The 26777-nt window shown below is 42.2% G+C and overlaps 2 protein-coding genes across 5 annotated transcripts; both read left to right on the top strand.

The window, feature by feature from the left end:
• Positions 1 to 1901: 1901 nt before the first annotated feature.
• On the top strand, positions 1902 to 10418 carry cryz (crystallin, zeta (quinone reductase)). 2 transcript variants are annotated; one of them, XM_044221140.1, is made up of 8 exons: positions 1902 to 2135; positions 3100 to 3252; positions 6417 to 6580; positions 7716 to 7767; positions 7876 to 8025; positions 8218 to 8319; positions 8825 to 8920; positions 9340 to 10418. In XM_044221140.1, exons 1-8 carry the CDS (start codon positions 2028 to 2030, stop codon positions 9499 to 9501), a joined length of 987 nt encoding a protein of 328 aa, XP_044077075.1. In that variant the 5' UTR covers positions 1902 to 2027; the 3' UTR covers positions 9502 to 10418. The 2 variants fall into 2 exon arrangements, with proteins under 2 accessions (XP_044077075.1, XP_044077076.1); XM_044221141.1 differs by lacking the exon at positions 8218 to 8319 and having other exon boundaries at positions 1927 to 2135.
• A 132-nt stretch (positions 10419 to 10550) lies between these two features.
• Positions 10551 to 22972, top strand: lrrc53 (leucine rich repeat containing 53). Of its 3 annotated transcripts, none has more exons than XM_044221135.1 (9): positions 10551 to 10776; positions 13556 to 13664; positions 13927 to 14028; positions 14234 to 14332; positions 14562 to 14737; positions 15050 to 15213; positions 15448 to 15637; positions 16087 to 16279; positions 20077 to 22972. In XM_044221135.1, exons 2-9 carry the CDS (start codon positions 13658 to 13660, stop codon positions 22533 to 22535), a joined length of 3390 nt encoding a protein of 1129 aa, XP_044077070.1. In that variant the 5' UTR covers positions 10551 to 10776; positions 13556 to 13657; the 3' UTR covers positions 22536 to 22972. The 3 variants fall into 3 exon arrangements, with proteins under 3 accessions (XP_044077070.1, XP_044077068.1, XP_044077071.1); XM_044221133.1 differs by having other exon boundaries at positions 13900 to 14028; XM_044221136.1 differs by lacking the exon at positions 10551 to 10776 and having other exon boundaries at positions 12166 to 13664.
• Positions 22973 to 26777: the final 3805 nt, after the last annotated feature.

Genomic DNA, 26777 nt, shown 5'->3' with positions numbered 1-26777 from the left:
TTTTTACTGATTCTTATTTGCATTTCTTTCTTTTTTTTGTTTGTTTTTTATATTTATTTCAAAACCATACAGGCTTATTAAACATTCAATATTTCAAGTAGAGCAGGTCGAACAATTGAACAAAAATGAAACCAAGAACAAAGAAAGCCATTATTACAGAGTTACAGGGTTCAAAGAAAGAGCATCCAAATTATTCCATAGCCAAAGTGCATTCTTAGATTTACAAAAATTCTGAGCATCATCATCAGTGTGTTATTAATATTTCTCTCCTATCTCCTCTTCTCAAGACCACAGAAATAAGCTGTATTACTTCACCTTCTTCGATCCATTTCGCCCTCGACCTTATGAAAGCTCCCCTTGCTCTTCTGGTACTTCATTCGTCCAGTTGAATTTTTAGATTGATGAAAGTAGCTTTATCTGAAGCCAACATGGGAATCCTTTTGCAATAATCATCCAAATCCTGTATTAGTTTAAGTTCTTGTTCTCTCAGGGTTCTGGCCCTTTGTTTTCCAAATTGTATTGAGATCTGCCTAACCCTAAACTTAAAAAATTCCCATCTGCTGCAATAGTTACCAATTGACGTATCATATTTGATATTTAACATTAGCTCCTTTATTATGTTGCAGTATTCCTGACATTTTAGAAAGTCAGCATTGAATTTCCAACAAACATTTCTCCTAATACCTCTTCGCTCTGGCTCCAGTCTAAGAGACAGCAAACAGTGGTCAGTTCAGGGCGCACTGGACATGGCTACCTCCGATAAAAAATAGTTGAATGCTGGAGCTGCCAGCCACAGATCAATTCTAGACCTGATACTCCCATTAGGTTTAATCCAAGAGTATTGTCTAAGATTAGGATATGTATCCCTCCATATATCCATCAAGGAAAAGGTGTTACAAAAATCAAGAAAGGTACCATTGTAATGAGTGTCTGTGAATTTAGTGGGATATCTATCAAGATATTCATCAGGTGCTAGATTGAAGTCTCCTCCAAACAATATCAAATCTGTGTGGTATGAACTTTTATATTGAGAGACAACCTCTGTGATTTCTTGGAACAGGGCCTTATTTTGATTGGCGTTATTGTAACCATAGACATTTGTTAAGATCAAGTAAATATTGTCCATATTAATGACAGCTGTCAGCAGTGACCATTGTCATCTGACTTATATGAGACTACATTACCCAGGCACTTGTTAAAGCAGATGGCTACTCCTGCAGATCTGTTGCTCCCGTGGCTGAAGAGAATATTGCCCCCCCACTGCGAGATCTAGTGTTTATGACAGATATTAACCCAGGACTGCAGTCCGCCTGTCATCGCTGATGAACCTGCTCATTATATCTGATTAACTGTAGTTTTCCAACAAAAAGAATCCTTCAAATTTAACTTAATTTTCAGTTTGAAAAATGCTTTAAACTTTTTGCTTTGAATCTGCTCCCTTATAAAAGAAAACTGGAGGTGGAACGAAAGATACTACCGGTTGCACTTGAAATGAGTATTTCCTGCGGGAGCTTTGGGACTAAATGTAAGGTTAGCTTGATGCCTGCTGCTTTGATTTCGACCATTTTAATAAACTAATTTGTCTTTTGAGAGCCTCTTAAAGGGGTATTCCAGTGATTCACACTTCCTCAGAGTTTTCTGTGATACCTTTAGAAGTTTACCACTGCTGCACATTGAATTGCTTTTTGTATCCAAGTTTATGAACAAGTCTTGATGATTTGTGGATTTTCTGCAGATTGAGAGCATGACAGGTGTGTAAAACAGACAGCTAACTGGATAAACCGCACTGCTTTTTTATGAAACGCTTTGAGCTGTATTAAATATATTATTAATATTGTTGTCTATTTCAAACCAGGCAACTGCAGTACCCTCCGGTCCAGATGGTGGCGCTAATGCACTTCTAACCGGTCTGTACAGCGCAGCAGCTGTATACTTCCGGGGCTCTCGGGCTCGGAAGTGCTAAAGACTGGGACGTCCGTCTTTTAAGTTCCTTGACCGTCGCCCCATAATCCTTAGTGTGCGCAGATATGTCGGGCTGCAGGCTGATGAGAGCCGTCAGAGTGAGTGAGTTCGGAGCTCCGTCAGTCCTCAGACTCTGCTCAGATGTGGCTGTCCCCCAGCCTGGACCCAGGCAGGTGAGACGGACTAAAGCTGACAAGATAGCTCATTAAGCACCAAGCGCGTCCCTTGTGTTGACACGTGCAACCACAGGCCAAAGCGTGTTTTCTGCAGTCTAATGGTCACATTCAGTGGCTGCATGTGTGTGTTTCGGTATGAATACACTTTAGCGGAAGACTCGTTCCCCCACAATGCACCACAGAGCGCCACAGGAAGTCCTTCCTGCCTGTGGCCATCAGACTCTTTAACTCCTCCCTCTAAGTGTCAGTCTGTATGACCCGAAGTCACTAAACTGGACACTGATCATTAACATCTCTGCAATACTTGAATAACTGTGCAATATCCGTGTAATACTCATGTGCAATATTTAGTTGTTGGTTTTTTTCCTATTTATTATTCATACCTGCTGCTGCAATACTACTTATTACTTATATTATTACATTGCATTTATACCGTATTATCATCATCAAACCCACTTGGTACTTCACACTTATACCCACCTGGTACTTAATTTATTTTCTGACCTGTTTTTATAGTTTTTATAGTGTATTGTATTATATTTTTTGCTAGTACTTTCTCCTGTGTGCACGTATGGCGTGTGACGTGTGACGTAAAGACGAGCTGCTGTAAAAAAGAGTTTCCCTTCGGGGATCAATAAAGTATTTCTGATTCTGATACACTTTAGAGTGCATTAATACAGTCAGTAATGTGAATATGTCTTAGGGTGCATAGCCCAATAAATTGGCAGTAAAGCCAGCGTAGTGCATGTTATGAATATTCTAATAAGTTAAATAAATTAAGCAACTGAGCAACTGCAATGAAACTGGGGAAACGTATAGGAACACATTTTGTCTGTTGTGCTTGGCCTTTGGCTGTTGGTATGTTTTTTTTAATCTCTTATATTCCCATAAAAACTTTTGCATATGTAATAAAATGTATTACATGATGGTTTTTAACTGTTCCACGGTGTCTCTGCTGTAGGTGTTGATTCGTGTCCGTGCCTGTGGAGTGAACCCCGTGGAAACTTACATCAGGGCTGGGACCTACGCCCGTAAGCCCACCCTGCCATACACACCAGGCACAGACACAGCTGGAGTGGTGGAAACTGTTGGAGAGGGAGTCACTGCAGTCAAGGTCTGAGCAAAAACACTGATGGCATGCACAGTAAAACAGAATGAATGGTGGATACATGGTATATTAATTTCATTCTGATTATAAGACCATATGTAAAAATACATGTCTGTTTAAAGCCATGGACACGACAGGATCTGACCTTTATTTTTGCCTGTTAATTGTTAATTTAAGTAGTTTACTCCTAATGTTATTGAAATACAGTGTTCATATTGTATATACATTATATATTTATTCATATTAATGTTCTAGAACCTGTCTGCAGGTAGTGTGCCATCACTGATTACAAAACAAGCTTAGAGGAGGAAGTTAGCACATCCAGAGTTAAGAGAGATATGTGGCAAAGTACAAACTGTTCACTGTTCACTTTACTGGCTTATACAAGAATGGCTTATAATAAAGAATCATTTTTCAGGGTATACCGCTTTGATCAGAGTGTAAACACTCTGGGATCTGCTGTAAATACTGTTGAGAGGCTTCTCGGGTCTACCAGGAATAAAATTCTAGCAGAAAAATATTTAATCTTAAAAATGATTGTCATGGATACGCTGCCCAGCGGTTCGTCGGCTCCGTCACCCAGCGACCCGCCAGCTCTACTGCCGTCTCCAGTCCCAGCGCTGATAGTGATAATTATTATCACTCCCTGCTGGGTCGCAGCAGCCATCGCTCCCTGCTGTATTGCAGCAGCTCCTCATTCCCGGACTCTCTGCCGGACCGCCGCAGCTCCTCGCTCCCGGACTCTCTGCCGGACCGCCGCAGCTCCTCGCTCCCGGACTCTCTGCCGGACCGCCGCAGCTCCTCGCTCCCGGACTCTCTGCCAGTTCGCAGCAGCTCTCCGTTACCGGACTCCCTGCTGGATCGCAGTCACCTCCTTTCCCGGCTGGATCGCAGCAGCCCCCTGGACTCCCTGCTGGATTGTAGTCGCCTCTTTTCCTGGCTGGATCGCAGCAGCACCAATCTCTGGCCGATGCTGGATCGCAACCACCTCCTCTTCAGGTTGGATCGCAGCACGCTGCAGGACCGTCGGCTGGGCCGCAGCAGCAGCAGTACTCTCATTCTCTGCCGGAGTGGCAGGCTGCCTGTTCTGCTGCCCTGTCGCCGGCACCTTGTCCGGCTGTCCCGCCGCCAGCTCCTGATCTGGTTCGCCGCCCTCCAGAGGGTCCCTGCCTTTGCTTCCGGCCTCCAGAGGGTCCCCGCCTTTGCCTCAGGCCTCCAAGGGGTCCCAGCCTTCGCCGCTGACTTTCCGTCTGGCCTCTATATGACGTTGATCTTTGTCACGGACCTCATGCGGTGAGATCTGCACAAAGCCAGCCCTCGGGTTGTCCACCTGAGGTCCTCAGCTCCACCCTGGTTCAGCTCCTGGGTCATCCTCCCGAGGTCCTCCGCCACACCCAGGTCCAGGCCCCGGGTCGTCCGTCCGAGGCTCCCAGCAACACCCAGGTCTAAGTCTTCCCTCCAGCGGACTTCCCAATCTCCATACACACACCTGTCTTCACCTTCTAAAACCTAATAAAGAACCCTCTGTCTCCATATTGGTGTCTCCTGCCTGTCTGTCCGTAATATTGATGAAATGTCAAGATATAAAGTCTAAAATATTGTTTTGTGCTTGAGTTCGGGCAGGTTTTCCTTCCAATTCTTCCCCGACTGGAGAGACCTCGTGGATGAGAAATGAGTGTAAATAATATGTGCACATCACTTGTTGGTGTGAGGCTACTGGAAAACAAGATTTCAGGAGAAAAGCACACTGACTGCTTCACGTCAAAACGTTTATCAAACACTGAGACATCATGGATTAGACTCACCTTGAAAGCGAGATTATGCAACTTTTATTACTATGTAATTTGAAATAGCACATTCATTCGCTGACAAATGAAAAGATGAGAACACAAGCAATAAAACAAACCCATTTCAGTACTCTCAGGGATTTTGCTGCTACAGCTTGGCTTGTTCTGGTACGACCACTAGTTGACGGTGCCTAATGTTAGCTAACGTCAGCAAACTTCAGATAGATGTTGCCGTGTTACTGACGTTACTAAGTCAGTTTGCTGACTTAATGATTCTTCTCTGCTTGTGCTATTGTTACGCTACATTTTAGAATTTACCATTATTCTGTATTTATGCCACCCGTTCAGCTAAAGTTACATAGTCTCGTAGCATATTGTCCGACAAACTGACCACATCGGTTGTCTTCACATGGGCACTGTACTGTGATGGCAGACCATTCATCCACAGAGGCAAAAGTCTGTGGCTTGATAATCAGACTGAATTGCAATTTTGTTTCACTTTATTGTTAATATTTGAATAGTTGGGGAAAAAAAGAGATGTCAGCAGTGATTCAGAGGTCTGGAACAGGCTAAAACGTCTAAGCTCTTGTCCAGCTGCTGTGAGGCAGATCTTTGAGGCAGTTTGCACCTCAGACAGCAGCAGCATGTCTGCTTTCTCTCTGGGCTTGTTCAGGCAGGAAGAGGAGAGACCCAAAGACCAAACAAATAGTTACAGTTCAACATGGAAGATGTTTATATTAATGGCTTTAATTAATTTTGTCATACTTCAATTATTATTCTGTGTCTTGGAACTACAGTCCCCATACTGCTTTGGGGGATGTACTTTTGCCATGGATTTAGTGAGTTATTCTGTGCTGCAACTTGAGCCCCGTTTCTTTAGCCTGTATTTGTTTACATGTTGGCAAATTGGCACCATTAAAATTATGCAGAATTAGCTATTATCAGTTCCTGTTTGCAGTGGACCCATGGATGTACAGACAACTATCACTGGATTACTCTGATACTGGAGAAAACTTAAAAACTCGATGATTCTTAGGCATGTTCTGGAGTCGTAAGGAGCATATTTTTTAGTGGATTTAGGGAAGTTTATTCGCGATGGACATCAGAGATAATGACGTCCTCAGAAAGTGTGAGTCACACTGAGTCTAAATATATGTGTATCATGTGATACAGGCATGCCTCGCAGTTTGAAAACCTCTGAATTATAATAAACAGGCCTACTAGTACATGTACAACTGGTTGTCCTGCAGTTGTTGCTGCTAGAGTACTGGCCAGAGACACTGACTGTGATAACAGGTTGGTAGCAATAACCTTGTTAAGTTGACCAGTGGGAGGCTGCTGTCACGTTAGTGTATTAAATAATTCTGCGTGTGTGTTTTCCAGGCAGGAGATCGTGTGTTCACCACAGCCACAGAGTCTGGAGGTTATGCAGAGTACACTGTAGCAGCTGACGACTGTGTCCACAAACTGCCCGATGCTTTGGACTTCGCCCAGGGTGCAGCCATAGGGATCCCTTACTTCACTGCCTACAGAGCTCTGGTTCACAAGTAAGACCACACTACTACAACTGTTTGGTTAACTTTGTTCAAGAACCACCGTGCTGGTGGATAAGGTGTCACTTTTTCAGGCTTAATGCGTAACATCGCTGTTACTGTGCAACACTGTAATTTATGGACACATTTTATTTACACATTCTCAGAGTGATTCTTCAACTACTTCTTTACTACACACCTCCAGGTTGTATCTGTACAAATCGTTTCTATACATTCACATATTAAAGTTTTTGTTTACAGAATCACAAAAGGCAACAAACAACTGCAGGCTCTGACATGATGTCTGAACGACATTTCACAAGCTCATAATCTTTTAGACCCTGTCTTGATCCCATACAATGACAGCAGATGAAAATGTTAGCACAAATCAAAGTTGTCACACATTTGAAATGCTTCCGTGTTATGTAAGCATTAATGTAGTGAATGTACCAGCACTGTGTTCCTTCATCACTGTCAGTGTCAAGCCACTGTACATTAAAAGATGGGTTCATATTTTTTATGTCAGTTTTAAAACAATACTAACAAATGTGTATTAATCCGTTGCTGAAAATAGTCCCCAACAAATGCACCATTTCCTCCTGTTTGAGTAACGTTTGCAAAAAACTACAGGTCCCAGCTGTATTAGGAAATTACTGAGCGGACAGTATATATTTGCGAACCGTTTTTAAAGGCTTTCGTCAAAGGTCTTGGGGCTGAGTGGGGAAGTCAGAAAGCCTTAAGAGACAAACGCATTGTTGGTTTCAATCTTTTCATGGGATTTGTTTACAATAAGATACAAGATAGATTTATTGATCCTTTTACAACACAGGGTTGTATATTGTATAACGAGATTTTTGATTGTAGTTCCCTTTTTGCTACTCAAAAACAAATGTTATGTACAAAAATGATATACAGTAGATCAGTGAATATATAATAAGTCATAGAAATGAAAACTGTTTTACATGGGGGAGAGCTGAGGACGAGTTGAGGAGTCTCTCAGCCTGAGGGAAGAAGCTGCTCTGTAGTCTGGTGGACAGCTGATACTTCTGTATGTCTTTCCAGACGGCAGCAGGCTGGGTACTGTCAAAAAGGAAAATATAGAACAACACCAGACTTAAATGTGTTTTAACTGATGTGTTGTGTGTTGCAGAGCCCACACCAAGGCTGGAGAGACCGTCCTCATCCATGGAGCCAGTGGAGGGGTGCACATTTATGTCCTTGTTTTGTTTTTTTGTTTTGGTCTTTCTTTTCTTTCTAATTACATAAAAAAATTAATGTGTGTGTGTGTGTGTGTGTGTGTGTGTGTTTAGGTTGGGGTGGCAGCGTGCCAGTTGTCCCGAGCCCTGGGTCTCAAGGTGCTGGGCACAGCAGGGACACCAGAGGGAATGAAGCTGGTTCTCAACAATGGAGCTCACCTGGCCTTTAATCACAGAGAAGAGAGCTACACAGACAAAATCATGGTATACACACACATGTGCACACACCCCCCACAGGAACATCAGAAGGAAAGGGCATTTAATAATCTTTATTCCTTGTTTCTTATTTATGGAGAAAAGGCTTATCTTGGTTCTGTCAGGTGTTTTTAGTAGTGGTCACAGAAATATGGACTCTGTGTTAATGTGTGTGTGTGTGTGTGTGGTTGTCTGTTCCAGGAAGCCACAGAGGGCAGAGGCATAGATGTGATAGTGGAGATGCTGTCAAATGTCAACCTCAGTAAAGACCTCCAGATGTTGGCCTATGGAGGACGTGTTATGGTCAGTAGGACCACAGTCCAGGGACCGTATTCACAAAGGACCTTATTTTACCACGATCTAGTGCCATTAGGAGGACTAGGTCCTCCTAATGGAGCACTAAAAGTTCCTAGCTAAGAGTTTCCTCTTAAGAGCTATTCCCAAAGCTGCTGAGACACTTTTACTAAGGAACTGAGAGAGTGGAGTGGAGTGCAAGGAACACATTTCAATTTAGACAGATATAAACTGCATCACAGATTTCACACATGAAACAAATATGGATTAGTTAGGACTGACCTGCTCCTCATTTTTACGAGCTTCTCCTTTCTCTGCCAGTTAGCAGCTACTTCTAGCCTTAGGATGTTTTGTGAATACAGCCCCAGATTTATATAGCTCTGTATCGCAGCTAGGCTGAACTACCTAGAGTATAGCACTTTGTGTCTTACATTGTTAGTTTAAAGTTCTATACAGTAGTTGTATCCCAGTGTAGCTCATTCCTGTACATTTCTATATACTCCTTTCTTTTTAGATCGTTGGCTCCAGAGGCTCCATAGAGATCAACCCCAGGGACACCATGTCTAAAGAGAGCAGCATCATGGGAGTGGTCCTTTCTTTTGCTACACCGGTACAAAGCAATGACATCACACAAGCCGTGTTTTACACACACACACACACACATATAGTGGTTGGATTTTTCTGAGTTTAAAAGCCTACACACACTTTGGACGATGATACATGTGACCGTTTGATGCAACTGAGATGAATGAGAGTTGAATGAGCTGGTCTATGTATCGGCCACTGATAATGTATTAAGTTGGACTTAATGCAACTACCTGCATGCACCAGCCAATCAATATGCTGATATCACCTCATGTGACTCTCAGTTGGCTCAGGTTAGAACCTGCCAGTACTTACAATGATCACACGATAGCATAAACAGCAAAAAGCTTTTGACATGGAGCCAAGAAAAGCAAATCTTGATACGATGTTCCAGTTGGTTAAAATAACTGTTGTCCGTCCCTTCCCTCCCTGCTCCTCTCTCAGGAGGAGAAGAAGGAGTGTGCAGCGCTGCTCTACGCAGGGATGGAAGTTGGTTGGCTGCGTCCAGCTGTCGGTTCCCAGTATCCGCTCGACAAGGCTGCCCAAGCACACCAGGACATCATTGAGTCTCCTGGGGCTGCTGGGAAGATAGTCCTGACCATGTGATGATTTAATGATATTAAAGGTCAAAGGTCACCAAGATTTGGCTATTCATAAAGGGGAGACTCTTGAGGAGCTGCTACAACAATGGTTAACGTGGTTTCATTAAGCTTTAAATGATATCTGACTTTTGAAATGTGAAGATTTTTACTAGAATGCTAATGTGCTTGTACACAAACATATTCATCATCACTGCCAATATGCAAAACATGGGTACAAGAATATACGACGGATAGAATGGTAACCTCCTTACTGATGTCTACTGTGCTTTGCCAAAATGATTACTACAGAAAAGTACCTTTGATGCCTTCGGCTACCTTTGTCGGCCACATGACCTTTGCGATGTTCGTCATAGCCGTTCCTTAAGTCTTCCTTAGTTAATCTGTGGGTTGGAGCGTAAAGTAGGTTGTGGGGGCTGTTTATAATGGGTTCTAAGGTCAAGAAGGACTTTAATTCAGTACAGAGGTAATGTCTTCCTTTTTCCTTAAAATTTAATTTCAATTCAATTTTATTTATATAGCACTAATTCATAACCACCATCTCCTGAAAAAAAATGTGGCACTTTAGCTGCTACATACTCAGCTATGTTCACCAGCTAGTCACTAACTGTCTGTCTGCTGGTTTGTGCTGAGCAGGTTGTGTACAGAGGGTTTTTAGAACTTTTAATTGTGGGTTTGTAGGTTGACGAGAGCAGTTAGACTGAACCAAAACAGTAAAGTTGCGGGCCTTAAAACCAAAACAAATGTTGTTGCTACAATAATGCTAAAATGCTCTGTTGGGCTGAGGAGAACTGCAGTCGGGTGATAATTCTCTGTGGATCGTCAATACAAGTGACCCAATTGTGATCTCTGCTCAAGAATCCAAAGAAAGAAATGTATTAGCTGTAAATTGTGAATGAAAATAAAATAGATTCATAAAAAATAGATTTTTGGAATCTTTGTGGCAATCCAATCAAACAATATTGACCTTTAGGAAAAAGGAATTAAGGTGAAAGTTAAAGGTTAATTTCTGACTCAGGAAACTAAGTCAGACATGACGCCTGTGCCTCTCAGGTGACAGCCGGCTCTACTGAGCATGCTCTAGAAAGGGCCAGGTAACTTAAGCTAGACACACACATTTACACAGTACCTGTAGCAACCAGTAAATGCTGGAGCTCAACAGTAGCTCAACAAGTCCCCCAACAGTAGTCCCACAGAGCTACAGATCATTCTTATGGATTCATAATGTGAGTGGAGTGTACCATGTCATAGCAGGGGTGGACCTTTGAGTTCTGTTCAAGAGGTAAGCCGTTTGTGATGGGTTTTTAAATGATCTTGCACCCTAATCATTATTTGTTTGGTTTAGGAAGAGGTGTATGACTGTTCAGAAACCAGACAGAAAGCATAAAGTAAATCAATGACATTGCAGGAAAAAAAGGTCCTCACAAGTTTAGTGCTCTCTGGGTTTATTGTGGTGAATGTTAATCAACTGTGGGTATATTTGCTCCTCTGTCTAGTCACAAGCTTGCAGGATGGAGAGAGAAGATATTTAGGTGATGCTGGGGATCACGCAAATAGTTTATTGCACTGGTGGGCGGCCATCCGCCGCTGCCGTGTTAGGTTTTGAGAAAGCGAGAGAGAGAGAGAGAAGGGGGGTGGGGAAGCACAATGTAAATACCACCTAGAATTTTAAAATAGTAATAATGTAATGGTAGTGGTAATATTAATATTAATAAGTTAATAATAATAGGAATTACAGTCATAGGAATAATAATGACAATAATAGTAACAGAGCCAGTAACAACAACTGTAGTAGCAGTTGTTGAGCAGTCCAGACTCTGCAGCTCCGGAGGCAGAAATACCTGCTGAAAGCGACAAAAGGAGAGAGGAGAGAAACGAGAAAGCACAAAACTACGGGAGAGAGAAGATGTCGAGTTAGTAACATGCATTAATGGGATAAAAATGCACACAGATGGAGAGGGAGAGGAGGCGCATCATGGGAAATCTCCCGGCAGCCTAGGCCTATAGCAGCATAACTAAGGGCTGGTTCAGGACTCACCCAACTATATCTTTAGATAACGTATCTTGGAGGTGTTTGGGGCCACATACAATAACTTCAGTTTTGTCAGAGTTTAACATCAGAAAATTGCAGGTCATCCAGGTTTTTATGTGTTTAAGCCATGCTTGAAGTTTCGCTAACTGGTTAGTTTCATCTGGCTTGATCGATAGATATAACTGGGTATCATCCGCATAACAATGAAAGTTTTTGGAGTGTTTCCTAATAATATTGCCTAGAGGAAGCATATATAAGGTGAATAGAATCGGTCCAAGCACAGAACCTTGTGGAACTCCGTGACTAACTTGCACAGAGGAATCACCGTTAACATGCACAAACTGAGATCGATCTGATAGATAAGATTTAAACCAGCTTATTGCGGTTCCTTTAATACCAATTAAATGTTCCAGTCTCTGTAATAGGATGTGATGGTCAATGGTGTTGAATGCAGCACTAAGATCTAACAAGACAAGTACAGAGACAAGTCCATTATCACCAGTGCTGTGCTATGATGCACTCTAAATCCTGACTGAAAATCCTCAAATAAACTATTGTTATTTAGAAAGTCACACAACTGATTGGCGACTGCTTTCTCAAGGATCTCAGAGAGAAAGAGAAGGTTAGATATAGGTCTATAGTTGGCTGAAACCCCGGGATCAAGAGTGGGTTTTTTAAGAAGATGTTTAATTACAGCTACTTTAAACGACTATGGTACATAACCTGTTAATAAGGTACTAGATAATAGATACTAGACTACAAAGAGACACAAAACAACCACAAAGAAACACAAAACAACCACAGAGACACAAAACAACCACATAGACACAAAACAACCACAAAGAGATGCAAAATGACCATAAAGAGATGCAAAACAACTATAAATGGTAAATGAACTGTACTTATATGCCTTTCTAGTCTTTTCTGACTACTCAAAACGCTTTACAAAGAGACACAAAATGACCGAAAAGCGATGCAAAACAATTATGACTACCCAAATAAAATACCCAAATACTTCTCATCATTTGAGATGAACTTGCTCAAAGTCTGTCAGCATATAACACCATCATACTGTTTCTGTGGTTCTCTGTTCTTTGGTTGGTCATATTCACATTCTGTTAATCCACTCTGGTTTATGGATTTTATGGAAACATTACTGTTGTAAAGTAACTCATATTTCTTCATCACAGAGGACAGCTCACTAGAGGAAAGTCCATTAGGAAAAGAGCTTTAGCAGAAACATGATAGCCCTCATTCTGCTACAATGTCTGGCTGTCATCCATCAGTCAGTGTCCTCTGGGGATAACCTCCACCTTCCCTGATGATACCACACACACACACACACACGTCAGTTCTTGCCAAAACACACATGACTGTTTGTTTGCCTAGCAACTCAGAACAAACAGTGAACAAACATGACAACTGGCTCACTGGTGAGCCATCAGAGAGGTTTGCAAACTTTGGTCCAAGGACACGCTGAGGTCTCTGATGGGGCTCCAGAGGGCCCCAAGAAAACTGAAGAAAAGTTCAATTCAGTTTTTTAATCTTTACAAACTAAATTCACATGTCCAAATGACAGACATCACAATCGATTCCTCAATGTTACTGCACTCATGCCAATCCTAAACCGAGATCACTTCAAGACCATTTATTATAATGGCCCATGACATAATTGTTTTTAACAAAACATGGAACATAACTGTATGATTTTTAGAATAAAAATAGTACTGCCAGGATTCATTGTATATTTCTTTTTACCCAGGTTTGGTTTTGTAAAGCTTTTGTGCAAAATAAGTTTTTGCAAATTAATCCCAACCAAATTACTTTATGGTCAGAAGGACAGAAAAAAAACACAAAGGTATGGATTGTTGCTGATGATGTATGTAATGGTCAGGGCTCTCAGTCTATGAGCACAGGACATGATCATAGGGTCCTGGGGGGGCTGCAGTCTACATTCACCTGTGCAGAGCTGAAGAGAGGAGACAGGTGTATAGTGTATTTCCAAAGATGTAATGATGTATTTTAACAGGCCAAACAGATGATGATCATGACAGTGATGCGGCTGTATCGGGTTACAGCCCTATGGAAGAGATGCTACCTCATCATCGTGTTACCTCTGCTGTAACACACCATGATCAGTAAGTACTATACACAATGGATTTCCATTATCATAAACAAATTAGACCATCAAAATAATTGTATCCTGCCAACAATTATTGCAGACTAAGATGAGAGAAATACTGTAGACTAATGTAATAATAACACACTCCAGTCCATCAACGTCAGGCATTAAGAAGCTTGTCTTTTTTTTGCCAATTTCCAATATGTTATTTTTCATAGTTTTTTTTGCGGGAAATGGGAATTTGTCTGCAGGTATTTTGTTGATGTTGCTGCTGTCAGTCATCAGAGCCCAGCGTGTGTCCCCTGTCCCATCATGCCCTGCTACCTGTGTGGTTTGTTCTGATGATGCCGTCATCTGTCACAGACTGGCTCACATTATTGGTAACTAACACACACTCACTCACACACAAACACAAACAGACTTACAGTAAAAGACAGATTTTGTGTTTTATCTTACCCTGACTAAATGACAGTAATTGTATTAGATTTAATTTTCCCTCACATACACTGCAGTTTGTAGTGTTACCCATGAGACCTCATGTGCTTACAGGACTGTACTGTGTGTGTTAACTGTGTGTGTGACCAGACGCTCCAGACACAACCCAGGCTTTGCTGCTAACAGAGGGCTCCATCTCCACAGTCCAGCCTGCCTCACTGTCTGACCTCAGCAACATTACTGTCATAGGTCAGTCAGTACCTATGTGTGTCTGTTCATGTGTGTGTGCTTTTGTATGTACTTGCACATGTGTAGGATGTTGCATTTTACAGTTATTCTCTTTAGGAAGAGAAGAATGAGCAGATAGCAGTACAGTAGCTGCTTGCCACACTGTCTTTTTTGATACACCCTACTATTCTACACATAGTGGCTTAAAAATGTTGCAAGTATGAACTATAAGTATTTCTGTCCTGTCCAGGTCTCAGTCATAACCATATCTCAGTGCTGGGTGAACAGTCCTTCAGAAATCTGCCGTTCCTCCACACTTTACTGCTGGACCACAACCTCCTGACCAGCCAGGCCCTACAGGGTGGAGCTCTGACCAATCTAACCCAGCTAGAGGTCCTTGCCCTGGGCCACAACCTCATCAACATGGTGGGTACCTCTTCAGGGGAAAGATACATCGGGAAGGTATTTGAAGTAGATGATAGATAGTTTCTAGCTGGTTGTTGTATTTTTGATTCAAAGAATTTGGGTGAACCAGTGGGTGAGAGGTTATTCTATTAACACAGTCACAATGAGTGGAAATCACATAGTAGATATTAAGTTTTTCAGAACTGCCATAGTTCTCTTCTTGTACTGAGAAAGAACTACATGCATCTGTATATATTGTGGCTTTGAGTACTCTGTGGACTGAATAAAGCCTGTACTTTTTCCTCTGACATGATTCTCTGTGTTGATGTGCAGATCCGAGGTGCCTGGCTTAAAGGTAACAAGGCCCTGCGGAGCCTGAAACTGGAAGGAAACCTGCTAACCTGTTTGGACACTGATTCCTTCCCTCAGACTGACCTCAAAGATCTGGAGAGTCTGGATCTGTCAGATAACCTGATAGATCATCTGGATAGAAACAGGTTAGCACATATTTAATGCGTTATGTACATTCTTCTTTCTTACACTTTTTCATACTTAAATGCAAGAGAGCACAGTTTACATTTACAATTACTATTAGTATTTTTGCATTCTCACAATATATATATATATATATATATATATATATATATATATTTCTTTCAAAGTAAAAAAAGAAAAGAGTTTCAACAACACCAATGTAATGTATACAGTATGATCCTGTCTTACGGTCTTAGCTTTGGTGGGTTGGTGAGCCTGCAGACTCTGGATCTGTCCAGAAACCGTCTGAGTTCTGCTCCTGCTGAGGCTTTTTCCTACCTCAGCTGGCTGGCAAACCTCAACCTGGACCTCAACTCATGGAACTGCTCCTGTCAGCTGTTGGAACTAGCTGCCTTCCTGTCCACCTTCATACAACAACCCAACAAGGTGCAGGAGTTCTTCAACCTGTGCACATTTCCAATGCAGCTTAACTTGTTTCAAGAACTGCCACATTAAAATAAATGATTGAAGCAATAATAACAGAGTAGAAACATATTTAATCTGCAAATTACAACTCATACCAGCATTGTATTACTAGGTTGAAGAAATGTAAAAATTATATTATAGGAAAAATTGCTGTTTGATGATACAGGTATAATAAATAAGTAATTTAAGGAGATTATACTCCGTAGTGAGTAGGAATTTGAATCAAGTGACAATTTCCTTACACCAGAAACAATTGAAACTAGACCTGCAAGCAGGTTTGCCAGGGTCCAATTACCCAACTTAAATGATCTTACAGTGCAGATATTTTTTTTTTTGTTGTTTTAAGGAGAAAAGGATCACTATAAGACTAGTTAACTTGAACCTGACATCTTCCCCCCCGCTGCTCTCAGACTCTCTATAATGGCCGTAGGATGGTGTGTGTGAGCGCTGACAACCCAGCTGTAACCACAGTGCTGGAGCTGACTGAGGCCAACTGTGTCCCATCCAATCAGAACATCACAGTGCAGATAGAGACAAGAGGCAGCATGACGCCTCAACTGTATGCTCGAGATCTGGCCATCACTGCAGTCATCTGCTTTATTGGTGAGAATGATACACAACACAATTACTTTTATTTTATTTTTTGAAGGCATTATTTTTTGATAACTGCACAGCTGTGCACCACAGTCTGTTATCGTTTGACATTTTATCATTTCCTGTTTTATTTTGTAGTTTGTTCCTCTCCTTGTGTGTCTTGTGGTTTTACTTACTGTCTTGGTTTGCTTTCCCTCCAGTTTTGATTGTTGGCCCTTCCTTGATTGTTTGCATCTATGTCTCGTTGTCTCACCTCCCTTAGGGTATTTAGTCCAGGTCTTTTCCTTTGTTCAGTGTCGGATCATTGTGATTCCTGTCTGGTGTTACTCCTGTCTTGAGTTTTGTTCCTGTCTTGTGGGTGTTCCTGACATTTGTGCGTGTAGCTATTTGGTGCACTTTAGTTGTACCTGGTTCCCATGCCCAGTTTCCCGGCATTCTTACCGTGAATTCTGTTTTGGATTCTTTGTCTCCCTTGGACCGTGTCTGGATTCTGGATTTTGAACTTTGCCTGCTCCCTATTGGACTTGGTTAGCCTCATTGGACTCACTTTGTTGTTTTCACCACTGCCAGCCGGTAACCTATTTTCCTGTTACCTGTTTGTTACCTGTCTGCCTACCGGTCTGTCTGCCTGTACCTGCCTCTAAACCACATCACCCCCAATAAACACTGTAGCCATCCGGCTACTTCACCCTCAAACCGCTTCCTGGTCATCTGCATTTGGGTCCACATACCACACCGCATACGACACAATCTCCCTTACATACAAAAACACACTGTTGCAGTCCTCAGTTGGCTAAAATACCTGACAAAATTTCAACTGCACAATAGCAGATCAATTGATACCAATGATACTGTTTTATAATACACACACACACGGTTGATTGTGGCTCTCACGACTTACTGCTTAATTAGATGTTATGTGTTTTATTGTGACATTAACTACATTGACAGCATTTTGCATTTAAACTATAGATTAATATACATATGCTGTTAATGATCTAATGATAGTAATATATTAATATACACATCTATACAGCTAAACAAAAACTCATAACCTCTGTTTTGATCAGTCAAACATACTGTATCACAGTTTCTGTTTTGTCTGTATATTTTGCTGTTATTATGTCTAATTTATGTCACATTTTGTGTTATTTCTCATTGCACCAATATTAAAAAAATTTCATTGTGAGCCAGCAGGTTGAAATTAGGGCATGATTGGACCGGATATGATGGAACAATGCTATACAACACCTTTTATGTAGAACTGTAAAGATAAATGTGAATAGCCATTAAAGGCATCACTGTTGTTGGAACCACGGGCACCATTGAATTCATTCATTTGTAGGACTTTAACTAAACTTTTATCAGCATTCCACAATCCTGCGGGCCGTTGAACTCAGCATTCCAGCTACCATTGGTCAGTCTGACCTGTGACCTATGATGTCACCAGTTCAGTAAAAAGGGTCAGCAGACACTGTTCTCTCTCTTTTCTCCACTCGTCTCTCCTCGCCCACACCTTGGGAGAGGTCTGCGTTATGCAGATCCTCCGATGAAGAACAAAGGATAGGTTCAGACAGCTAACAAGAAAGCCATGCGCTACTTAGAAGACCTGCACTCAGCAGAGTCAGATCTCTTTTCACACAAAGAGAAATTGTTAGGGATTAGATCAGAACGTCTTTCCCCACCACAGACGTTCAGCCAATGTGATTCTCCCCATCCACTCAGAAGATGGCAACAGTCCCCAACCAACCCAGAGTCCTTGGGAATTAAGTCAGTTACTCAGCCTCCACTCAGAGACAGAGGTAACAGCTACCTGACTTCCCATCTCTCTGAAACAGACAGAGAGGAAACATGTAGTTTATCCTCTAGGAGATATTCTGCCCCATCATGTTCTTCTCAGCCACTGATGCACGACACATTCATCAGTGCTCATCCCTCTAAAAGGGGGACTAGAACATTTCAGAGCTATTCAGCTCCTGCCTCTCAACCAGAGAGAAGTGTAGCATATGATGCACATGTTTACAGAAGTGCTAGCTTAGTCTCGCCTTCACCAGAAATGACCTCACAGTGTCCCCGCTTTGAAGTGCTTGAGTTTATAGCTAAGGATATTAACATTTTTATCCTGAACTGTCATCGCCACATTGACGATTACTTTAGCCACCAATCATTGATCCCCATCTAACTGACTTGCCTCATGCAACCCAAAGGGAGAAAGTTAAACTTGTGTGGAAGACCAGCTCTAAAGCTGTCCATAAGTGTATTCAGTCTCAACCTTCCAATGTCAGAAATGACTACAGAGAGCTTCGTTCGGCATTCTCTTCTACTGCTGACGAGATCGCCTCAATGGTTGCAGCCCTCCAAATTAAATATTCACACCATGAGCATCCCTACAAACGTTTGAGGCATGTGTACTTCCAGGGCAAGAATGCACCAGGCTTAGAAGAAAGCTCCACCTTCAAGTCCTTGTTCTTGCGCAACCACAATCCATGTATACGCACTCACGTTGTAATTATGACGCATTAAGGTAACCCCTCAATGCAGGAGCTAAGGATGATGATGAGCTAAGGATGATAAATGACACAGATGGCTTGGGAAACTCTCGACCATGGGCACTCCACCATTGAATTCATTAATTTGTGGGACTTTAACTAAACTTTTATCAGCATTCCACAAAGAGGGCCATTGATCTCAGCATTACAGCTACCACTGGTCAGTCTGACCTGCAACCCGTGATGTTACCAGGTCAATAAAAGGGGTCAGCGGCCACTGTTCTCTCTCTTTTCTCCGCTCTTCTCTCCTCGGCCACAGATCCTCAGACGAAGAACAAAGGGTTACGGCCGCAACATGAGGGCCTGTCTTTGCCTTAAGATTTCTGGTTAGTTCACTGCTAACCGAACTCTTCTACCTCTCTCTGCTCGGAGCAGACAAACAGCACAACTGAACTCTCTCTCTTACAGCAGCAATGCGAGGGCCTGCGTAAGATTCCTGCAACAACAGTTACCGCTGACAGCTGCCACACACAGTTTGCCAGCTAACTTTAAGAACTGACTTTGAGGAGAACAACAGACGGAGTGACCGGGTCCTCCATCTGCACAGCAAGGACTTTCTTCAATCGGAACCAACATTCTGCCCTGCCTGGCTAAACGGGACTGCCAGATAATCATAGCAACTTCAAAGCAACTTCTTCCTTTATGGACTGGTAACATGACCACCGAACATATAACTGGGCATAACATAGCATAGCAGAGCACACGGCTAAGCACAGGACTGTGTTACTTTTGTGAATGTACATGTATTGATTTATTTTCTCTGAATTTTATTGTTGTGATGTGCGTTTTTGGATTTGGTAGCCACATTTTAAGTTGATGTTAGTTAATGTTATGCTTCACACAGACAGAGTCTTTGCATGCTAACTAGCTCTCTTTTAACCTGGCACCGTTTATTCTACACAGTTCACATGTACACTTCAATTTGGCCCTTTAACAGAGCCACACTCTTTAGAGTGAATAATTTGCCAATCTCTTTTATGTTGACTCCAAATCCTTCAACCTACTAGCTATTAATGGTAATTTTGGTTATAGTTATTAATTGAATTATTAATCAGAGTTCCAAAGTGATAGTTTAGTGCATTTTATGAGACTCAATCAATTGATTGAATAATTTCTCATCTTTAAGAAGAGTGGTGCCCCTGAGGACTTTATTTATTAAAGTTGTTATTTATGATTTAACTTTGATAATTCTGATAGCCTTTAACAATTGTAAATCCCAACAAATTTTAAAATCCTACCTGTCCTGCTGTGCTTCAGGTGGTGTTGGCTTGACCCTGCTTGTAGTCCTGATCTACCATCAAGTGTCTCGGAGGAAGAAACTGAAAGAAAGTAAAAGACAAAAAGAGGAAGAAGAGGGAAGCAGCACAGTTGCGAATCACCATGTCAATCACCTAGATGTTAGTGAAAAGAGGAGGGACCTCTTCTTGCAAGCAAATAGCAGCCAGCCTTGGGACACGGAAGCCATGACGTTAGATGCAAGGATAGATGGCCATGGTGGCCAGTTTAGGTCTAGAGCTGATGAAAACCTCAGTCATTTTAGGTGCCTGGACTGTAGCACCGAAGGACAGAGAAGGATGGGGCAGAACCTGATGAGAGGGAACAACAGGATAAATGGAGGTATGGAGGCAGAGGAGGAAAGAGAGAAGAGGAGAATGAGGATGATGACAGAGGACGAAAGGGGGACTCAACAGGGAATCTTTAACAGGGACATTCCTAACAGGCTTTTTTCTCATAGCAACACCAATTCTTCCTCTTATCCATGGAAAGAAATCTTCAGTCAGAGACCAGAGACCCTGACTGATTATAAGACAAACAGAGAGATGGGAGAGAGTCACAGTACTGATATGGAAGGTAAGAGCAGAAGACATGAGACTTTACACTGCGAGAGGTGCCACAGGACATACAGACCACCAGAGCAGAACATGAGACAAGCGAGGATTCACATCAACATGAGAGACTCTGCTCTGTTTGATGACTTCCCTTCTCAGTACAGACAGATTGACAGGGGTAGGAATGTTAACCACAACCAGTCTGACATGCTGAAGAACACAGAGTGGAGAAGAGCAACAAGAAACGTAACGTTTGATCTGGAGAGTCCGAGAACCCTAGAGCAAGGAAAAAGTCAAGGGGACGAGGGAGGAAGAGGAAAGAGGGAGGAGGAAGAGTGGACCACCAGAGACAAGGACAGAGGAAGAGTAAGAGGACACAAAGCTAAAGTCCAGTCAAGCCGGTTACTGAAGGTTAAACTAAACTTGAACCCGCTACAAAAAAGCAAAGTCCATCCTAAGAGGAAAACCGACCACGGCCACTCAGAGAAAAGCAACTCAAAGAAGAGTAAAGATAAAAGGCAGGATGGAAAACAAAGAGAAGAGAAGGAAGGGAAAGGAAAGTCTGGTAAGAAAACAAAGGGTAGCAGCAAGAAAATGAAGAAATCCATCACTAAAAGATTGACTGAGGATGGTGTGGAAGAGAAGGAAGAAGAAGACAGAGGAGGAGGACAGAAAAGCAAAACATCCTCTAAGCAGAAAAAAATGACTTCCAAAAGTGGGCAACGCAGCCAGGGAAGTACAGAAGGTGACGAGGGAGAGAATACACACCCAGAGAACTCCCAATCTGGCTACACCACCAATATTGCTGACCAATCAGCCTCTGCTATTGCCATTGGACAGGGACAAAACTTGCAGGCAGGAAGTATTCAGTATCAGGGAGCTGGATTGGAACTAGGGAGTGCTCAGCTTTCCGTGCAGTATCCCGTATCCCTCTCTACCACTGACAGGAATCACACTACCAACACTGGTTCAGTGGGCTCACAACTGACTGCCAGCAGCCTCTCTCAAGGAGGGAACTTTTTGCTCAACACCATAGCCCAAGGATCTAACACACTGTTCCCCAGCTATCCAGCTAAATCCATTGCTCCTAGCATAGCAATCAGTGGGCCCAACATGGCTCCAAGTGGTGCCCCAGACAGCTTCAGTAGGCAAGCTGGTGTAGGCCTCACGTTTCCTACTACCTCTCTTCTAGCTAACACTGTACATGCTAACCCTTTGCAAGCAAGTGCAATACATACCTCTCCTCTTCACACCTCCCAGCTTGCAGAACTAGCCTCGATCTTAGCAGCAAACCCAGCTATCCCACCTGCGCAGTCCCTCTCACAGAGTCGGCCACCTTCTGACAGCTCTCCTCTTGTAGCAAAACTGAAGTCTGATCCAGCCCAGGGACCAGGCCTGCAGACTGGGGAAGTACATCAGCTGCCCTCTGAATCTCAAGCACCCCAGACCAAGGAGAGCCTCTCTCTCCCAACTCAGGCACCTCCAAGTGTGGATGGTTCGTTTGGGGTGACCTCTCAGGCTCCTGGACCACTAACCACTGTGGAGAATCTGTCAAACAATAACAGTCAGACAGAGATGGGGCATGTACCAGCTGGGTCGACAGTCAATATGTCAGCTGGGGGTGTGGCTCTAACTGAAGGACTTGCAGCAGGGGTGTCAGGAGGCAGCATGCAGGCAGCAGATGTGTGTGTATCAGGTATCTCTGCACCAAGTATGTCTACACAGAGTGTATCTTCCACAGGTGATGCAGTTGCAGCTGCTGCACTGCTGCAGCAGGAGTACCTGTCAGAGGAAGGAGGATCCTCCCCAAGGAGGAAGCTGAGGCTGGTGCTTCCTGAGAAGACGTCCAGCCGACCACCCACCGCACTGGAGAGGAAAATACGCTAACTGCTCATACCATATTTAATGGATGAAATTTTATGAATCTTAGTGTTAGACTAATGCCTTCATATGTTGATAATGTGATGTTATGAACTGCTACAAAATTTTATTTCTGGGTGTTTTACAGATGGGGTAGTTTTATTTTTGTAATTATAAACACTGAGTAAAAAACCTATTTATTTTTGACTTTCAAAGTTCATTGTTGACCTTTGTAACAGCAGTTGACCTTAAGGTTCATTTAGTAGCTGTGCTGGAGTTTTCAGCCATGCCACATGATCTCAATTTTTTTAATTTCGTGATCATCCAGCTCCAGAACAGCTACTATTTGAACCTTGATGTGAGATTCTTTTGCTGTTGTTTGGTACGGTGTAAGATGTACACAGAGAGATACTGGGCTAAAATGGAATGTTATTTTTAAATATATTTATTATTCTTTATGTATACATTGCGGTCAGCCTTAAGTACAATATATTTCAGTATTTGAATGACAGTATAGTGCTGAAACACCTATGAGTACTTAACACCAAAAACTGAGACAAAATTAAAAACAGCAGTAAGTGAAATACACAAAAAACATCCTTACAGTTCAGTGATCAAGGCAGCACATTAACGTGAACAGGAAACAAACGGAAACAGCAGTGACCTCTGTGCTGATTGTAGCAGGTTGCAGAGGCTTCTGTGTCACTGCTGGATTCGGTTTCTGTTTTGGCACCAGGATGGCTGTTTGCAGTGTGTTGGGTTTCCCTGGTAACACTGCCGACCTCTAAATGCCGTCTACAGGCAGTTTGGTTAAGACTTATCAAACTTTTACCGTCTCAACATGTGAATGTGTTTTCTCAACCCTTCTGCTGTGCAGAACCCTGAGTCACTGTGATCTGTTACGCTGACCCACTCTTTATTATTTGAAGGTGTTATGTGTATTTACCAGCTGCGACAGTGTGGCTAGTATTGATTTCACCTTGTGAGTCTGTGTGTCATTATGGCAAAATGTGGTCCTGGAGACACCTACTGTAGCGGGAACTACCACAGAGGCGGTTTTGAGTACTTTGTGAGGTGTTTGTCTGTCTGTGGACAGATTTTGTCAATGTGATAGCGTCACAACCATGTAAGACGAAACTGTATAGGTGTGTAGTTGAGATCAAAATAAAGGCCAAGTTCGAAGATGGGTGTGGTACGAGCAAGGGCACTGGAAGTAGGGGGTAGGAAGAAGGGAATGGGCTGTTGGCCCCTGGCCCACATTCGTTTTAAGTCGTGGAATTAGCTTTGCCAAGGTGCCAAGATCCAGGCAGACAAAAAAAACCATATGGCTTTAGCATCCAGTGATCCAACACAATCTAGACAACATTCAACCTTTATTATATGAAATAACAACTGCAACCTACATAATACATCTTACATAGTCTACACATACTAACAAAGTATTTTGCGCAAACATTCATTAAGAACGACCATTAGATCCTTAATAAAAATGATTATTTAAGGACAAAGTGCATTAAACCTTTGCTTGGATGTCCCTAACCAAATAGACTACAGCCTAATCTACAGATAATTATTACCGGCTGCAATAGCCCCCCCACATTCAATATTCATGTTCTTGACAACCAACTGATGATTTATCTCTTGCCAATAATGACACATTCTACATTCACGACTAACCATGTTTAATGTTATACATTGCTTGTATCAAACCAGGAAATGTTTCAGCAGTTTATACTTGTCAAATCAATTTTGTCTCCTTGCTAGAATTTAATAAGATCATGGAGAATATATTTCACACCATGATATCAGTAATGCTGCTAATTCTCAGTCTCAGAGTCGATATCCCATTTCTCAGAAGCCTTGTTGTTTCTTGTTGCTAAGCATGCTAACAAAAACGCAGTAGTTCCAAAATAGGAACAACAACACACTCTTCCTGTTTTCATACTCATAGCACACAAAGTACTCAACAGTCAATGAATCAATCAATGATTTATTGATGATAAAATGCTGCAGGCAAAAACTTGTTAGCAAATAGCTGCTTCTTTTCACATCCAGCAGACATGGAGCAACATTATCATTCATAGGAGTCACCTGATGAATGTAAGTAATGTAAATTATGTTCTTTAGCTAGTTGCTAACTTTGTCTGGCTGCTGTTTGATGCGGGGCAGGTAGTGTAGAGTGAGTTTATCAGAACTTTTTTGCTGAATCTGCTGCTGAATATGAGGTTTATGAGAGAAGTGACACAGACACAACAGTAAAGTTTTGCGCCTTAAAACCAAAATGATGAGCTGAAAGATGCTAAAACGCCGCATTGTTAAGAGGAACTGCAGAGTCTGGTGATAATTCTCTGTGGGGTTGCCACTCCGAGTAACACCTATCACATTACACATGGTCATTTCCCCCCTGTTTTTAATATAGAAATATTGGTAATTACAACTTTAAAGGCCCTCTACCACAGTATCCAGGGACCCAGCTTCCCAAATCCACTGTAGTCCATCCATCCATCCATTTTCTACCGCTTGGTCCCGTTAGGGGTCGCGGGTGACTGGAGCCTATCCCAGTGACTTTGGGCCTTAGGCAGGGTACACCCTGGACAGTGGCCAACTCGTCGCAGGGCTAACACAGACACAGACAAGGACAGACAACCATTCACTCTCACATTCATTCAATACGGGCAATTTAGAGTTATCAATTAACCTACACATGCATGTCTTTGGACGGTGGGAGGAAGCCGGAGAACCCGGAGAGAACCCACGGTAACACGGGGAGGACATGCAGACTCCACCCAGAGAGATCGTGTGATGTTGGTCTGGTCCGGGAATCGAACCCACGAACTCCACTGTAGTCATGTGGGTTTATTTGGTCATTACAGCTATTGTTTTCTCAAATAATGTTATTTTATCATGACTTATTTAATCTCGCCACTCTAGTTAAATAGTGACTCATCATTACACTAAAGCACTTAACACCAAATCAGTTAAAGAAGAGGGACAGTTGTCAGTATTGTGTGGAATTCAAACTGAAAAAATGACATAGAGATGGATTTTAGTGACCAAAAGCACCCCAAAACCCCAATTTACTGCTGTCTTAAAACACAACTTTAAACTGTGCTGAATTTCAAATGATCCACTGAACTAATGTACCTTTTAAAGTGAAAACAGAGTAGGAACTAGGTGCAGTTCTCTTGTTGCCACTGGGGGGCAGTGTGTACCTGCTGCTTCAGTGTAACTGTAAGCTTTGATTCATGACAGGGATAGAATTAAAATGGCACTTTCTGGAGACAAAATGTAATTAAAGCAGCACCTAATCTGCTTGATAGAGGCTGTGTGTACAGGCTAAACACATTATTTTACAAAAAAGACTAATTTATTCAAGAACGGTTGACAGAACAGAATCAAACCAGTTTTTGACATTTGGTGAAATCTTTCAAAATATCAAAATGTCAAATGTATACAGCTGTCACTTAGGAAGAAGAGAAAACGGCCCTATTTTGTGAAGCTTGAGGTTTCCTGAAAAGTTCAGGATTAAGGTTTAACTACTGACACTGGTGATAATCGGCACAGGATTGTTTTGTTGGAAATAGATGCACTCAAAGTATGGAACTCTTTCTTGTCAGAGAAAAAACCCCACATAGACAAATAAAGAGTTAGGCATTATGACTGATTGATAGATATTACTAAATACCAGCCTGCACTGACACCTGGACTACACCACCAATACCTTTTTTTATTGTTTTGTTCCCAGGCATCTGTGTGTGAAATGCAAATGTTGAATGCAAAAGAAAAAATGCCTGGTGGGCTCTGACTCACCCCCAAACCCTGTAGACTAGTCACACACACACATACATCACATATATATATATATGTACTTGTAATTTATACAGTCAGAACTATTAGTGTCCCCTCAGCTCTGGCACAGTCGCTACATTAGTGCACCACATGTAGCTGATTTGATTATTAATCATTAATTATGCCTGCTAGTGTCAATCAGACCAATAACCATGAAGATGAGGATTACTGCAACAAGAAAGCAGCTCCTGTAGTTTAAACCACGAACACATCAATGCATAACAATGGCTCTTAATCTTATAACCAGCAAAAAAGAGAGAGGCCCGTTACAGTGATGTCCATTACCTGACATTTGCAGGTGCTATGTTTAAACTTTGAGCCTGTGGTTTTGTTGACGTTTCTCAAAAGTAAAATTAAATTTAGCCCCAGTTTGTGCCTCTCGTGTATTATCACTACATTTGAATGTCTGTTTGTATGACA

Source organism: Siniperca chuatsi, linkage group LG13 (genome assembly GCF_020085105.1).
Source record: "Siniperca chuatsi isolate FFG_IHB_CAS linkage group LG13, ASM2008510v1, whole genome shotgun sequence".
Classification (NCBI taxonomy): domain Eukaryota; kingdom Metazoa; phylum Chordata; class Actinopteri; order Centrarchiformes; family Sinipercidae; genus Siniperca; species Siniperca chuatsi.
The sequence above is the reverse complement of the archived record's forward strand: the minus strand, read 5'-3'. Positions and strand labels throughout refer to the sequence as shown.